The following is a 16,023-nucleotide window of genomic DNA, read 5'->3' as shown; positions in this document are numbered from 1 at the left end:
CTGCTCTGCCTCTCTGCCTCCAAATGCCAGTTAAAGGTATGTGCCACCAGGCCCAGCTTTCAAAATGCTATTTAAGTAAAAATCACATAATTCAAAGTTGACAAAACTTGAAACAGTCTATGAATGACACTGTATAGGTAATAACTTCGTAATAAAACCTTGAGCCAACTCATGACTGAGAACTGCAAGATGAGAGGCTTTGCAATGCTCTACTTACTAAGTTAAAATTCTCTCAAAAATCATTAGACATATTTGTATCTATCTGGGATGGTGGTACATGTCTTTTATCCCAGCACTTGAGAGGCAGAGTCTGGAAGATACCAAGTTCAAGGCCAGCCTAGTCTACAGAGTGAGTTACAGGACAGTCAGGGCTACCCAAAGAAATTGTCTCAAAATAGAGAACAATATAAAAGATAAAATACAAAATTTTATGTATAAAATATAAAACCAAATAGGATAAATCTAGATGATAAAAAGCTGACTTTTACCACAAAACTTTTTTTTTTTTTTAGTTTTCACAACTTATAATACATTTGAGAAATAGATATATAGGTTCTTGGTTACAAATTGGTTTCCCTTCTCCAAAGATAAACTGGTCCTTACCAAGGTTTACAATTTTCCTTAAACTCAGAAAAGGTTGCAAACAAAATCCACTTAGATTTTAAAGTAATTTTTCCAAGTAACTTTCCCCTTTCAACAGAGACGTTGCTATGAAATACAGATAAGGACTGAGTTGAGAAGCTCAGTGGTACATAGCTCTTGCCTAGCAGTCATAAAGCCTTGGCTCCAATCCCTAGTTTAGGGGAGGGGAATAAAGCTTAGTTACAAAATTTCTGCTGGAAATATGGTTTCTGGGGGCTGAAGAGATGGCTCAGCGGTTAAGAGCAATGACTGTTCTTCCAAGAGGTCCTGAGTTCAATTCCCAGCATCCACATGGTGGCTCACAACCATCTGCAATGTGATCTGATGCCCTCTTCTGGTGTGTATGAAGACAACTACAGTGTACTCATATACATAAAATAAATCTTTTAAAAAAATATATGGTTTCCAAATAACCATTGACATTTCCAGCCAAAACATCCTTCCAAAACCATCCAGCAGCCTAGACTTTTTTTTTTCCATTACATTTTAATTTATGTATCTGTGTGTGGGTACATGCCCTGGGTGCATATGTAACAGGAATCAGTTTTCTCTTTCCAACATATGGGTCCCCAGGGATCAAACTCAGGCTGTGCAGTAACAGGGACCTTTACCACTGAACCACCTTGACAGCCCCAAAATACAGTATTTAAACCAGACATCTTGCCTTATGGTAACTACTGGCATGAATTTTAGGTACTCTTATTTTATTTTACTTTATTCTTGAGTTAGTCTCCCTATGTAGTACAGGCTGGCCTCAAAATTAAAACCCCTGTCCCCTTCCCAAGTTGTGGGATTACAGGTATACACCATCATACCCAGCTATATTTTAGCTTCTATTAACTAGCATCATACAAATAGAACAAAATTTCTGAAAGTCCTTGTACCATATCATAAATACAACAGTCACTGAGTCTGATTTTTTCAAAACATACACATATAGTTATGCATATAGATGCATGTATGTTGTATCAAAGATGATTCACATTCATCATAACAAATCAATATCCAAAGTTTTTACTTTTAAAGTCCCTTAAATCTGTCATCTAAAGATAATTAGAACAATCATACAAGATTCTTAAAGACTGTGAGAGGGCCAAGGTTATACAGATCAACAGCAGAAGACCTGCCTAGCATATGTGTGAGGCCCCAGATGCTGGACTGACCCTAGCACTGAGAAAATAACAAGTAAATATGAAAAGTGGTAAAACTTTAAATTGAGTTCCTAATAGGTATGGCTAAAGTTTATGCCTATCAACTAAAAACAGTTCTAGGGCTGGAAAGACGGCTCAGGGATTAACGGCATGAGCTACTCTTGAAGAGGACCCAGGGGTGCTCATAACTACCCATAATCCTGGTTTGGGGGACATAATGACTCTTCTGACCTCATTCAGGCACACAGGTACACAGCCACACATAAAAGGCAAAACACAAATAAAATAAAATAAATCTGAAACACTTTAAAACTATTATGTATATATTTCTTAAGTTTTACTTACATTTCAGCACATCTATGGAACATGTAAAAGATTTTGGAGAATATAGGACATACAAAACTGATGAGCAGAGTCACCCAAAAAAGGCAGTATAGCCCCAGCTGCACAAGAGAACCATCTGGCAGCTTTCAGAGAAGCCTGGTGTCTGTGCCTTGAGAGAGCATGAAAACTAAGCCTCAAGGAACTGGGAACCTAGTGTCTGTTTCTGAAAATTCCAATGACTTTAATACAAAGTCTAGACTACTTAGATGATGGGGATCACTAACGAGGCCAGAGTAAGAAAAATATGAGAGGAAAGTGATTGTTTTTAACCTACCATAGAGAAGCATGGTAACAGAGCACCAACTGTATGATGTGGACTTATTTCAGTTGTTGAAAAAGAAAAAAACAGGCCTGGAGTGATGACTCAGCTGTTGCTCTTCTAGAGAACCCAAGCTGGGTTTCCAGACCCACTTGGGGGCTGGAAACCTTCAATAACTGTCGGAGTGATGTTTTGTGTACTGTACAAAGATTATCCTCCTATTATTCAAATGTTGATTTCTGTGCTGGCAGAAATCTAATTCTAGGCCAGACTTCGGTATTGCCATTATTATGAAACATATCCTCCCACCTTAGTCTTTTGTAAATGCTGTTCTCCATCAGCTTCTGATTGGTCAAATAAAGAACTGAACAGCCATTGGCTAGGCTGGAGACTTCTGGCCTGAAATGGGAACTAAGATGAACAAGTAAAGAGCCGCATGGCAGAATGTAGGCCAGGCCAGTATTGTCACGGTGGAATAGGTGAGAATCTGCACAGCCATAATGCCCCAAGCTTATAATAAATGTAAGTCTCTGTGTCATTATTCAGAGCTGGGGCGCACACTGAAAGGCCATTTTGGTTACATTAACGCCAGATTCTGAGCTCCAAGGGCTCCAACACCTTCTGACTTCTTCAATCATGCATGTGATGCACATGAAGACACTCAGGCAAAAACTCACACACATAAAATTTTACAAATCTTTGAAAAAAAATTGTAAGTAAAAAATACTTAAACACAATGACATCCAAGACGGTTGTATTATGAGCTATTTTTGCCATTTTATATTTTTCCGGAGTATCTGATTAAAAAAAAGAAAAACATTCCACCTTTATGACCTAGAAAACACTAAACTACTATTCCAGAGTCAAGAGGCTGACACAGAGGCAACTAAGGCTGTGCAGCTTAGGATTTGCACAGTTCGCTTCAGAAGCTCACAACACTGAGGTCCTTTATTCTGTCCGAAGAATGGCTGATTAAATAAATCAATAATCTAGATGAGCTTTAAGCCATCCAATCTTTTCATTAAAATCTCATGCCGTCAACACTAATAAGATTTCTTTTCTGAAATGCATGCACAATCAACAGTTTATTTTATATCAGTTCATAAAATGGAAATAAACTCTTATCTGTCAGCATGTGACATGAAATACCTAGGACAACTGCCCTGCAGCAAAGTGCTATCCTGGCACAAACTGGCTACATACCATATTTGATATCATAGCTGAAAAACGTGCAAGAATACCTTAGTGATAAACACCATGTTTTAATGGCTGAAACAAAAGAGCTAGCTCTGTGAAATGAAAATGACATACAATCCTGAACACTACATGATATTCCAACAAGGGTCAGGAGGTTTCCCAATGAAGCTCCAGTTTGGTAACAAATAAAAGAACAATACAGTGAGCTGTGTGGTCTCAAAGCATACTTCACATAGTGGGTATACAAGGAAAAAGCACTGTGATCCTGAGATAACCTGGCAGACTATAAATGCCCAGTGTAAATGCGTCCTACAAATATGCAAGTGAAATAGCAAGAAGTATTTTAGAAAGTAATAGTTACAAAGACAATAGCCTTCAAAATGTATTCAGTAAACATTTAAGCACAGATTACTTGCCTCTGGCCATTAGAGGTGTAAAGATTATATCCTAGGCTTCACTGATCCTTGTATTACAGACCTTTCAGTTTGGCAGGCAAGGAAGAAGCAGCTGTGAAAATCTTGTGTTCACTCCACCCCACACTCCAGTTTTGTTAGTGACTAACATTTAACACAGTATAAAGCAGTTAGTGGGCAGAATGACCGACCATGCACTGGGACTGAACGACTCAAAACGTGCTCTGTGGTTGATACTATACTATCCTAGTTGATAATTTTGGAAAGTTTTTTTTGTTTTTTGGTTTTTTTATTTTGGTTTTTCGAGACAGGGTTTCTCTGTGTAGCCCTGGCTGTCCTGGAACTCACTCTGTAGACCAGGCTGGCCTCGAACTCAGAAATCCACCTGCCTCTGCCTCCCAAGTGCTAGGATTAAAGGCATGCGCCACCACTGCCCGGCTAATTTTGTAAAGTTTTACAGAATAAAAATATAATATTATGTGTTATTTACTCACAAATATATAAAGTTTCAGATGTTTGTGCAAACCAAAAATCTACATTATACTTATTTCCATAGGGGGAAATCCTACATTTTTTTAAAGCCTGTATGCACTGAAAATTAGTTTCAATACCAACTAAGCTCTTATATTTAATTATGAACTGTACTGATTAAATACATAATTTGCTAAACTTTATAGGTAATTTTAAAGGTTGAAAATCTAGAAGAAATCAGATACAGTATCTCTGAAACAAGGCAGGAAGGCATTATTAGCTCTACCTGTTTAACTGCTTTCTTAATACACACCCAAGTAATACGATAGTGACTCTCAACGGGAGAAGCTTTCATCTAGGTTACTTATTAAAAAGCTCCCAGGAAAGAGACTGTAAAAAAACTGAGAACCCATGACATAAACTATTTGATATTAGCTACATATTACTACAAATACCAGAGCCCACTACAATGTAATCCATACCATGGACTTGTGCCCTTCTAACTGTGCGGCTTAAACTATATTCTATTCTATATTTAAGATGGCAAACTCCTTTTCCTCTAACCTATCTGAGCATAATCATTTAACATATTTCAGGTGGAGGAAGAACAGTAATAAGGACTAAACCCATGGCATGGCCCAGAGTTTTACCTTGAGACCAAACATACACTGTTTATGTTTTTTACATATATATTTAATTACATATATACATATGTATGTGTATATACCCAGAGCTACAAATATAAAACAAAATAAAAATTTCAAAATCAAACAATAAAAGCATGTATAAACTGAATAAATCAGATGGCATAATCAGTACTAAAATCATTAACTTGAAATGCAGCTTGTCTGCTATCACCAAATGATGTGAATCCGAAACCTATACAAAAACATGGTCATTCCTGAAATAAGTTTTTTGTTGTTGTTTTTGTTTTTTGAGACAGGGTTTCTCTGTAGAGCCCTGGATATCCTGGAATTCACTCTGTAGACCAGGCTGGCCTTCAACTCAGAATCCGCCTGCCTCTGCCTCCCAAGTGCTAGGATTAAAGGCGTGCGCCACCACTGCCCAGTGACATACTTCTTTTTTACATGAAACAACTACTTCACCAGAAGCTTCCAAGGTGAAAGGAATTTATCTCTCTAAATTTAAAAGCCTCAGGTCTTCAAGACGACTTAGTTAACCTTCTAAAATTGTATAGCCATATTGGCATTCCTATTGACCCAGGAAACTCTTATCCCTTTTTAATTTCTTCAGCACACACAGGGAACTCTTGAATCAAGAAATGTCAAATAGTGAGATGACCAGGTCCTGAGTCATAGTGCTTAAGATCAAAATTGAAGATTCTCTTCTACTAAAATTTAATCATCTTGGCTTTGGTTTGGTTTGGGTTTTGGGTTTTTGGAGACAGGATTTCTCTGTGTAGCCCTTGCTGTCTGGAACTTACTCTGGAGACCAAGCTGGCCCCCAACTGGATATCTGCCTGCCTCTGCCTCCCAAGTACTGAGATTAAGTGTGTGCCACCACCACCTGGTCTATTCAATCATCTTATTCCCATTACAACTGTGTATAGATCGGGTACAGCAGTAAAGAAAGCTATGTTCCTAACAAAATGACACAGAAGTCCATGACTTATTCTGCATGGAAACTGTAGATACCAGGCATCAGACAGTTATTTGTCTACCCTCTGTGACAGTTTATGAGAAGCGGAAATTTGCAACTATTCAAATAAGATTATACTCACCCGATGTTTTTAATAACTAATTCCCATTTATTATCAAAATAATCATGTGAAAATTACCTTTTGCTATTCACATCAGATCATTCTGCCCTGGAAATACACAGAGCCCAATTTAAAAGTTACATTAAGAACCTAGTATCCCCGTATCTTAAACTTTCTTTAAAGCTAATCAGTTGTGGATTTTGCTTTTGTTAGTATGATCGATGAGGTCTTTTGAATTTCACTGAAAATTATTAGACTGCTTAATGGAATAAATGGGAAATAACCAATTAAAACACTAAACAAAGGTTACAGATCATGAATATACTAGAGAGAACAGCAAAGAGCCAAGGAAAGGACTAGTGGGAATTTCACCAAAACTCTGCCAATTGTGGGGCAAGGTAGACACGGATCAAACTGTATTTTTTTCTTCAGATATTCCTACTATGAAGGATTGGTATGCAACTTAACTTTGTACCTTTCTCCAGAATCAATAAAGAACTTTGTTATTTTCTGGTCATCTTCAGCCGAATCTGAAAGGCTGCAAGTTACTCAGAGCCTGGTAACAGTAACTTTCTTCCTTGACCCAAGAAGGCAGAGTGCCAGAGGGAAATAGCAAAGAATAGCACTATATAAACAGGGCGAGTGGTACAAGAGCAGAGCCAAGTTATAGAACCAAAATATATTTTAAAATATGTTCAGAACTCGTAACAACCTTTGCCTTTGGTTGGTTTCTTGTTTGGAGTATCAGATGAAACAGTTAATTCAATATTATCTGGATCGCCTCCTTCCTCTTCAATAGCCTACATTAGAAAGAGAAGTTAATATGCTACACAAACTATCTAAACTTATTTTATAAAAACTTAATGAAAATATATTACCAAACCTCCAGCCTCAAGACATTAGAATTGCCAGTTATTTTACAAACCGACTTCACAAACGAGTAATTATACTACACAGAAAGGGATGAAGGGTGTCATTGAGTATCGAAATGTCCTGGAACTTGAAATTCCACCCAGTCGGTGGTTCCATGTCACATATACTGAACAAGAACCTAAATATGTTCTATTACAGAAAGTTTGTAGCTACTTAAATAAGGAAGAGTTTTCCTAACGTATTGCGTACACTTGTTCCCGTCTCCGATTCCAAGGCTTCACGCGAATAAACCTGAAAGCTTAACAGGACTGAGAACGTGGATGATTACGCTGATGCAATCAGAAATTAAGAATTAAAAATAAATCGGTTAAAAGCCTAGTGGGAAAAAAAAAAAAAGATGAATCTTCCCTTCTCATCCACTCATCAACTCCCACTACGGATTTCTCCGAACAGGGGTAAAGAAACGGTTGGACACAATTAAACGGTAACTTCGGCCAAGTCAGCAAACTAACCATCGCCTCGGAGCCCGAGAGATGCACGCGCTGCGCACCGCCCGCAGGCCGGGGTACCCAGCGCCGCCCAGGGTCTGCAGCTCCACCCTCCGCAGGCCGCAGAGCCGATGGAGAGGGCGTCCCAAGGGAGCCAGGGGGCGCGACCGGCGGCGGCTCGCGAGGCCGCTGGAAGGCCAGGCTCCTCGCGGAGGAGCGGGCCCCGCGCGCCGGGCACGCACAAGCGCCACCCGGTCCGCCCCGACCGCGGAAGCGTAGCACCTAAACGGCGCGGCCTACGCTGCCCTGCGCGCAGCGTCCGGGCCTCACCTGCTTCAGCCGGGAGACCAGTACCGTCTTGACCCCGTTGATGTCCAAATTGCGGCGCTTCAGCTCGGACCTGAGGTCGATAACCCGCAGCTCGGTGATCTTCTTCCCTTCCGCCTGCCCAGAGGCGGCCGAGGCTACCACGGCCCCGGCAGCGGCAGCCATTTTGGGAAAGCAACGCGCTGCCGAGGCAGCTAGTGGGCTGCAGGGCGGCGGCGGCGGCGGAGGAGGAGGCAGCGGCGGTGGAGGCGGTGGCCGCGGCAGCACCAACTTCCAACCCGGGCCCCGGGCGGCCAGCGGCGCCGCGCTACGCTGCGCACAATGAGCCACTGACCACGCCCCCCACGGGGACCACGCCCCCGACTCAGCTCCAGCGCAACCTGCAGCGGCACCCGGATGACGGGTGCGCGTGCGCACTGAGCAGGCATGGAGGGGGCGGAGCTCGCAGCGGACCGGTGGCTCGGCCTCTGGCGTGGTCCCCGGAATGTCTCCGCGTGTCGGACCGCTCAGCTGTCCTCGGTACCACGGTTCCCGCCTCTCCATTAGCCTCTTTCTCCTCTCATCTCGAACCTAGAGCCTTCGCCACTTGAGAGGCACCCCATAGTAGGGAGAGTAGGTGCGTCTCTTCTTCGAAATGAGGGGGCGTGTGCGTCAGCCTTCCCGGAAGAAGTACGGAATCATCGTGGAAAGGTGGTCGGGGTACACTAGTGAACTTAGGTCGGCAGGTTCCGCCCCGGAACGCCCAGCGAAACCTCCTGAGGCCGAGAGCCCAGGGGACAGTGTCACGCTGTGACCCCCTGAAGCTTAGCCCCTCTTTGCCTGAAAACTGCCAGGCAAACGTCCTCTCCTCGTTTGCCTCAGCTTGCCCATCCTCTCCGGCGGGCCTGATGGCTCAATGAAATTGTTCACAAAAGGAGATTAGCTTAAAAATATATGTTGCCCTGATCCTATACAGTATCCTCTGCCCTGCGCCGCCAGCGTTTGTTATGTCAAGGACAGGGGCCACTTTATGGAGAAATAGCCCGCATAGTATCTCTTAGTAATTTTAATATTATTAATCATCACAGTGTAAATATCTATAGAATTAACACAAAGTTAGACAAAGTTAGGAAACACAGGGTACTGAATTAACATTTACTGGTGGATGATGTGTTTTGTAAAGGCAAGAGTATGTTTTGTAGAGCGAGGTATGGAGCGGTGGGAGGGACTGCCTCATCCGGCCCATGCTGAGGCATCCCCACCCCCAGGTACCATCCATAAGACATGTCTAGTATAGAATAGAGTTTATTTGGAGGTATGGCAAGGGAAGCTGAGAAGGGAGTAGAGGCAGAGAAAGGGAGAAGACAGAAGAGAAGGGAAGAGCCCGGCCAAGAACACGTGGAGGGGGGAGGGGAGAGGAAGAAAGTCAAAGTGGGGGGGGGGGGGAGTGGGGGGGGGAGTGGGGGGGGGGGGAAGGGACTCACAGTTCCAGCCAGGCCTACCTGGCTGTTGCTAGGTAAGTGTTGGGCAGAGCCTAGAAGGAATGCTGAGGTGTTAACAAAGGTGGGTTTGGGGTTGTTTTGTTTTACATCTTTCTCCAGTTTCCTGGTTATAAAACTTAAATTGGACTGGGCAATGGTGGGACATGCCTATCAGCACTAAGGGGAGAGAGGCTTGTGGATCTCTGAGATACACTCCAGCCTGGTATCTGCAGAGTGACCCAGGACAGCCAGGGCTACACAGAGAAATCCTACCTTTATAAATAAATAAATAAATAAATAAATAAATAAATAAAGGTGAGGTGAGGTGTGCCTTACTTTGGGTTGCTCTTTCTGAATCATTGGTTCAAATGGAGGAAAACTGGACGTTATAAAATCATACCTGGCAGTAAGTTCAGCATTTCTTTATGACTTTTAAGGAATTCTGGGATATAACAACCCCTTTAATTCTTCCCAGCTGCTAAAAGAGATTAAATGACTTATAAAATATGCCTTACACATATGGCTTGTGTGTGGCAGAGCTGTCCTAATAATCTTAGATCTCCTGATTCCAAGTTCCACTCTCTTATACCACAAATTAGTTTGTCACACTCACCAAATTTTAGAACTCAAAGATTCTTGATCTTCCATACCAATTTCACCCTTCCATATTCCTTCACAATAAATGAAGATGTTAAGATTTGCCTAAGGGCCAACACCTATTGGCCATGGTTGCAGTAAAACCTTAGATGTTATTCTATCATTGTTCTTAGTCTTCTGGAGCATCTTCTGTGGATTCTCTTAGCCAGGGATCACATTACTAACTCCCAAGTTAATGATATATCCAAAGGGAAGGCGTTTTTTCTTCGGCTGTTTCCTTTTAAGAACAAAAGGGGGGGGGGCCTCTAGTAGTGGAGTAAAATGAAGATCTGTGTATTCTTATCTGATTCCCTTGAGAAAGAAGCACTTTCCCGAATGCTGAGACTGCTTCCCTCAAACCTGGTAAAGAGGAAACAGATAGTCTTCAGGTCTCAGTAAGATACCTGCTCTGACCTCTTTGATAGCACAGCATGGTGAAAATAAAAGCAGAGAGACGAAGGGACATGCATGATGTATGTTTACTATTTGGGTCCTGGCTCAGAGAAGAAGAGGACAGTAGTACAGAGACAACTGGAAGCAACTCATGAGCTTGTGTACTCTGTCAGTGTTAAGTGTGGACTAGGTTAGGATGTTGTAGAAAGTGTCATTCTATAAACAGTGTCATTCTGCCTGCAGTTTATTTTCAAATAATCGGAGAAAGAAAGAGAAAACCTGACACCAACGGTTACAGGGGAAAAGTGAGGTCCCCTGGTTACTGTGTCAGATGGAAAGCAGAGGCCTGTGAGGGCTGGAGGTGATGCTGAAGGGTAGAGTGCTTCCCAAGCCTAGCTGAAGCTCCAAGCTTGATTCCCAGTGAGGCCAAGTGTGTACAGTTGCCCATGATATACTGGTCAACAAGACAGCACTTGCTAAGTATGCCTGCTGACCTGAGTTCTATCCCAAAACTCTAGTAAAGGTGGGTGGAAGTAGAGAAGAGATTGCAAAAATAAATAAATAAGGGAATGACAATCTAGGACAAGAAAAGTGGCTCACCAGGTAGCAATGCTTAAGCCACAAACTCTGATGGCCTGAGTTCTATCCCTAGAACCCATATCCAAGGTAGAATGAGAGAATCAACTCCACTGCTGCCCTCTGACTTCCAGGCATATACTGTTGTAGCAAACAAATGCCTACATCCACACTTCTAATAGGAAAATGATATGACAATCTTATTTCTCTACAGAGCCACTTGCTGCTTGGTGAGCCTTTAACACTTATGTTTTCACAGAAGCTCATCAGTAAACAAATCTATGTTCAGAAGGACTTGGTATCTTAAAAGGCAGACCTGGTTCTGGGGAGACAGTGTTGCCTTATCTGCCTTGCTTACATAGTATGGGCTGTTACCATGAAACTCTTGTGAACACTGAAGACTTACACAGCAATCTGCCCACAGGAATCTTTACTCGGATGTCAAAACCTCTGATGAGCAAAACATTAATAAGTCAGAAAAAGATGCACGATTACAACTCTAGCCAGTGACACGAAGTAGATGAACGTAGCACCCTGAAAGGCTGTATTTGTAAAAAGTAGCCCCTAGAAGTCTGAGAAATGGATTGAATGGTTATATTATGGAAGAGAAGCATTAACAATGCCAATAAGCAGGCATAGTACTACTGCACACCTGTTGAAATGGGGTTGAAAGTTCAAGGCCAGCCTAAACTAGGGAGATCTTGTCTCAGGAGAAAAAAATGTACCAATAACTAGTTCAAGAGCATAGACTAAATTGAAGATCCCAAATGATTCCAAATTCATTGCCTTTGAAAAATTCTAAGTTGTAATTTTTGCTCTTCACTTCTGAGATTTAAACTGTGCCTCACCTTGTACATGATTGCTCCTGACACCTACCCTCAGACGGGCTTGTACATCTCCCCTGTCTTGAAATGTCATTACTTGACCCAGTTATTTCCTGTTGGCAGCAAATACATTATTATATCCTTGTCCTAATGCAAAGTATGAAACTTCTGGTAATGTCAGAGAAGGCAGATGATACACAATTGGTTTACTTAGCTATCTCAGAGGGCCCAAGAATGTTGCAGTACTTGATCCCTTGCACCAGAGTGCAAAGTGGAGAGGACACAGAGAATGAAATCTAAGGAGATGAACCCACCATTTGAAGTTAAAAAAAAAAAAAAAAAAAGAATTTGTTGTTGCTGAAAAAGTGTTGAGACATTGCACTTTATTCCTAAGTAGTTTTGTTTCTTGTTTCTTCATTGGTTTTTGTTGTTGTTTGGTTTGGCTTGGCTTAGTTTTGTTTTTTTTGAGACAGGATTTCTCTGTATAGCCTAGCTGTCCTGGAACTCACTCTGTAGACCAAGCTGGCCTCAAACTTAGAGGTCTGCCTTACCCTGCCTCCTGAGTGCTGGAATTAAATGTGTGAACCATCACAGTCTGACTTCCTAAGTAGTTTTTAAAGACAAAAAGTGAAGGGAGAAAAAAATTAAGGGCTGTCCTGGAAAGAGGCCATGCCAAGATTTGTTTTGAGATGTTAATGTATTGTGTTTTGGAGCCAGAGTAATCTTGCAAGGACTGCATCTGTGCTTCATATCATGTTGAAAACAGCATTGTGTCCCCGGTACTCGTGGCATTTGTAATATGAATGCCACTATTACTTGGGTAGAGCAATCTACATTTTAAGATACAAACCTTTATCTTTGTTCACAAATATTTCAACAAATGCTGAAAACTAGGAGATCTAGCATCTATTCAAAACCACAAGGAAGCAAGATCCTATAACTAGAAAGTAGATTTAAATAACATACAGAAGAACAGACCATTGGCTCCCCACATAGAATCATCAGTGAACATGGAGGCTACCAGAACTTGAAAAGCCAGCAAAAGGCTGGATATGGTGGTGCATGGCTCTAGTCCCCAGCAGATCTCTGTGAGTTTGAGGACAGCCTTACCTACAATTAAGACCTACATGGGCTGGAGAGATGGCTCAGCGGTTAAGAGCACTGACTGCTCTTCCAGAAGTCCTAAGTTTAATTCCCAGCAACCACATCCTGGCTCACAACCCATTTGTTGTTGGTTTTTGTTTTTTTTTTTAATATGGACCGCTTCATGAATTTGCATGTCATCCTTGCACAGGGATGCTAATGTTCTCTGTATCCTTCCAATTTTTAGTGCATGTGCTGCCGAAGCAAGCACTCAAAACCCATTTGTAATGGGATCTGATCCCCTCTTCTGTGTGTCTGAAGACAGCTACAGTGTACTCATATACATAGAGTAAATAAATAATTCTAAAAGAAAATCAGTAATTAAAAAAATCAGTAATTAAAGACAGTGGGAAAAACACCAAAGAACTTGAAGTTATAAACTGTTATTACAAATCAGAGCCGAGCCAGGCAGTGGTGGCACACGCCTTTGATCCCAGCACTTGGGAAGCAGAGGCAGGCGGATTTCTGAATTCAGGACCAGCCTGGTCTACAGAGTGAGTTCCAGGACAGCCAGGGCTACACAGAGAAACTGTCTTGAAAAAACAAACAAACAAACAAACAAAAATCTGAGCTGAAAGTAGAAATTCTACAACCAGACAAAGATATAAATAAAACAAGAAATTCATGAGTGTGCTTTTCGGTAGAAAAATACCAATGAAGTGGTCTTGTTACCTAGCATCTGAATGGTGAGTACGAATAGTCTACAGGACTGAATAATGAGCTAACCCAGACCTGTAATCCTACCCACCTGAGAAGCTTAGGCAAGAGGACCACACGTTGGAGGCCTGCAGGAATTCCAGAGTTCAAGGCCAGGCTGGATAAACTTAGTGAGATTCCATTTCAAAATGAAAAGAGGCTCAGTGGTAAAGCACCTGTCTATCATACCTGAGGCCCTAGCTCCCTGTGACTCAGTGGTAGTGTTTGCCTAGCATATGTGAGTCACAGGATTTGATCACCAGTACTGAATATCAAACAGCCAACAACACACTGGAATGGACTAGAAAGGAAAAAGGATGGAAAGTATAGAGGAATCAATCAGTGTTTTGGCAGGAAAGAGATTGCAGACTCAAATTGAATAACTTAAGAAAAGCTTATATATATATATATATATATATATATATATATATATATATATGTATATATATATATATATGTATATATATATATTAAAGGTATATGCAACCATGTAATTTTATATATCCCATATATATGGGATATATAAATATATATATATATATATATATATATATATATATACATACACACACACATATATATATATATATATACATTTTTTACTGAAATTTAAAAGAAATTATTATCATCATTATGGTGACCAGCCTTGCATTGTGTTAGCCCAGGCTGGTTTCAAAAGAATATGTAGCTTCAGCCAGGCAGTGGTGGTGAACATCTTTAATCCCAGCAATGGGGAGACAAAGGCAGGTAGATCTCTGAGTTCAAGGCTAGCCTGGTTTATGAAGCAAGTTCCAGGATAGCCAGGGGTACACTGGGAAACCCTGTCTTGAAAATATATATATATATGTGTGTGTATGTATATATATATATATATATATATATATATATATATATATATATATTTATATATCCCATATATATGGGATATATAAAATTACATGGTTGCATATACCTTTAATTTCAGCACTTGGGAGGCAGAGGCTGGCAAATCTCTATGAAGCCAGCTTGGTCTACAAAGCATGTCTTAGGGCAACTAGTGTTATATAGAGAAACATTGACTCAGAAAATAAAATAAAAATAATTGACTAAATAAAAATAAACCTTAAAGGAAAAGACACAAGAAAGAGAAGGCTGTCATTTGACAGGTCTGTGGTTCCAGGTGAGAGATAGACCCCCGTGATAACAGCAAAGTAAGTGGGGGATGAGGGTAGGGCCATAACAATACATAGACAAGCCTCTATCTAGATGACTTTATAGAAGTTGTTGGGATTATAGGATGCATTGGCAAACTTTCTGGGCACAGTATCAGTATAGAATAACCAATTGCATTTCATTGCAACATTTTTAAACAAATCTTTGGAAAAAAAATAAAACACTGGGTGTAGCAGTGCATTCCTGCACCCCAGAACTGAGAAAGCCAAGGAGGAGTGAAAATGAGTTTCAGACTGGCTTGGGCAACAAAAGCAAAACCCTGTATCAAACCAAATCAACCAAGCAAACAAGACAAAGCAAAACCCAAACTCACTGTTTATCAAGATTCAGTCACACAATCTAGTTCTATTCTAAAGACAAGCAACAATTCATTCACAATAATATAAAGAACACCAAGTGTCCAGTAGCAAGATAGCTGAGGGAGACACTACATGGAAAACTGAAGCGGTATTAGGAGAATTAAAGACCTAAATAAAGGGAGAGACATCTAGTTCATAGATTTTTAAACAATATTGTAAGAATATTCCTTCCAAACTTACCTATTTACTCAATATAATTCCAACCAGAATACTTACCTCTTTATTTGTGGGATGAGCAGAGGAATTCATTTGGATTTTATATGGAATGCAAATGTCTAAGAATAATCAATCTCTCTCTCACTCTTGCTGTTGCTGTCTCTTGCTCTTGATCAAATCCAGGCCTCACTCATGCTACCAAAAATGTTTAAAGGAAAAAAAATGAAAATTAGCATGTGTTCTATATATGTCAAGTATTATTGTGGAATGTGGTATTAACAGAGATACTGAAAATGGGACAAAATAAAGAAAACCAAAACAGATCCATGAAGTTGATCTTTTTAAAGACTTATTTTATGCATATGAATTTTTTTCTTTTGTGTATGGCTATATACCACATGAAAGCAGTTTTCTCGGAGGCCAGGAGAGAGTGGCAGATCCACCAGGAGCTGAAATACAGAAGGTATGAGCCCCCTTGTAGGTGCTGGGAACCAAACCCAAGTCCTCTTCAATAGCTACCAATGCTCTTAACTCCTGAGTCATCTCTCCAGCCCCATATACTTGATTTTTTTTTACCCAGTTGATGCCATAGAGCATTGATGTAAGGACAGATTTTTTTAAAAACACATTACAGTGAAGCAAA

General features: G+C 40.8%; 1 protein-coding gene and 1 non-coding gene across 3 annotated transcripts in view; both read right to left on the bottom strand.

Annotated features, from left to right (window-relative positions):
* Positions 1-8,268, bottom strand: part of Sltm (SAFB like transcription modulator) — a 48,113-nt gene extending 39,845 nt beyond the window's left edge. For both annotated transcript variants that reach the window (XM_021171768.3, XM_021171769.3), the window contains exons 1-2: positions 7,929-8,268; positions 6,950-7,037 (exon numbers count right to left, since the gene is read on the bottom strand). In XM_021171768.3, the coding sequence (XP_021027427.2) occupies positions 6,950-7,037; positions 7,929-8,090 (250 nt within the window). In that variant the 5' untranslated portion in view covers positions 8,091-8,268. The remainder of the gene's footprint in view (positions 1-6,949; positions 7,038-7,928) is intronic.
* A 4,795-nt stretch (positions 8,269-13,063) lies between these two features.
* LOC115031973 (U6 spliceosomal RNA) lies at positions 13,064-13,168 on the bottom strand. Its single transcript, XR_003837631.1, has one exon. It is a non-coding gene; the product is annotated as a U6 spliceosomal RNA (small nuclear RNA).
* Between the last annotated feature and the right edge of the window lie 2,855 nt (positions 13,169-16,023).

Source organism: Mus caroli, unplaced genomic scaffold, assembly GCF_978045245.1.
Source record: "Mus caroli unplaced genomic scaffold, Mus_caroli_1 scaffold_11, whole genome shotgun sequence".
Classification (NCBI taxonomy): Eukaryota; Metazoa; Chordata; class Mammalia; order Rodentia; family Muridae; genus Mus; species Mus caroli.
This window is presented reverse-complemented; position numbering and strand designations above follow the sequence as displayed.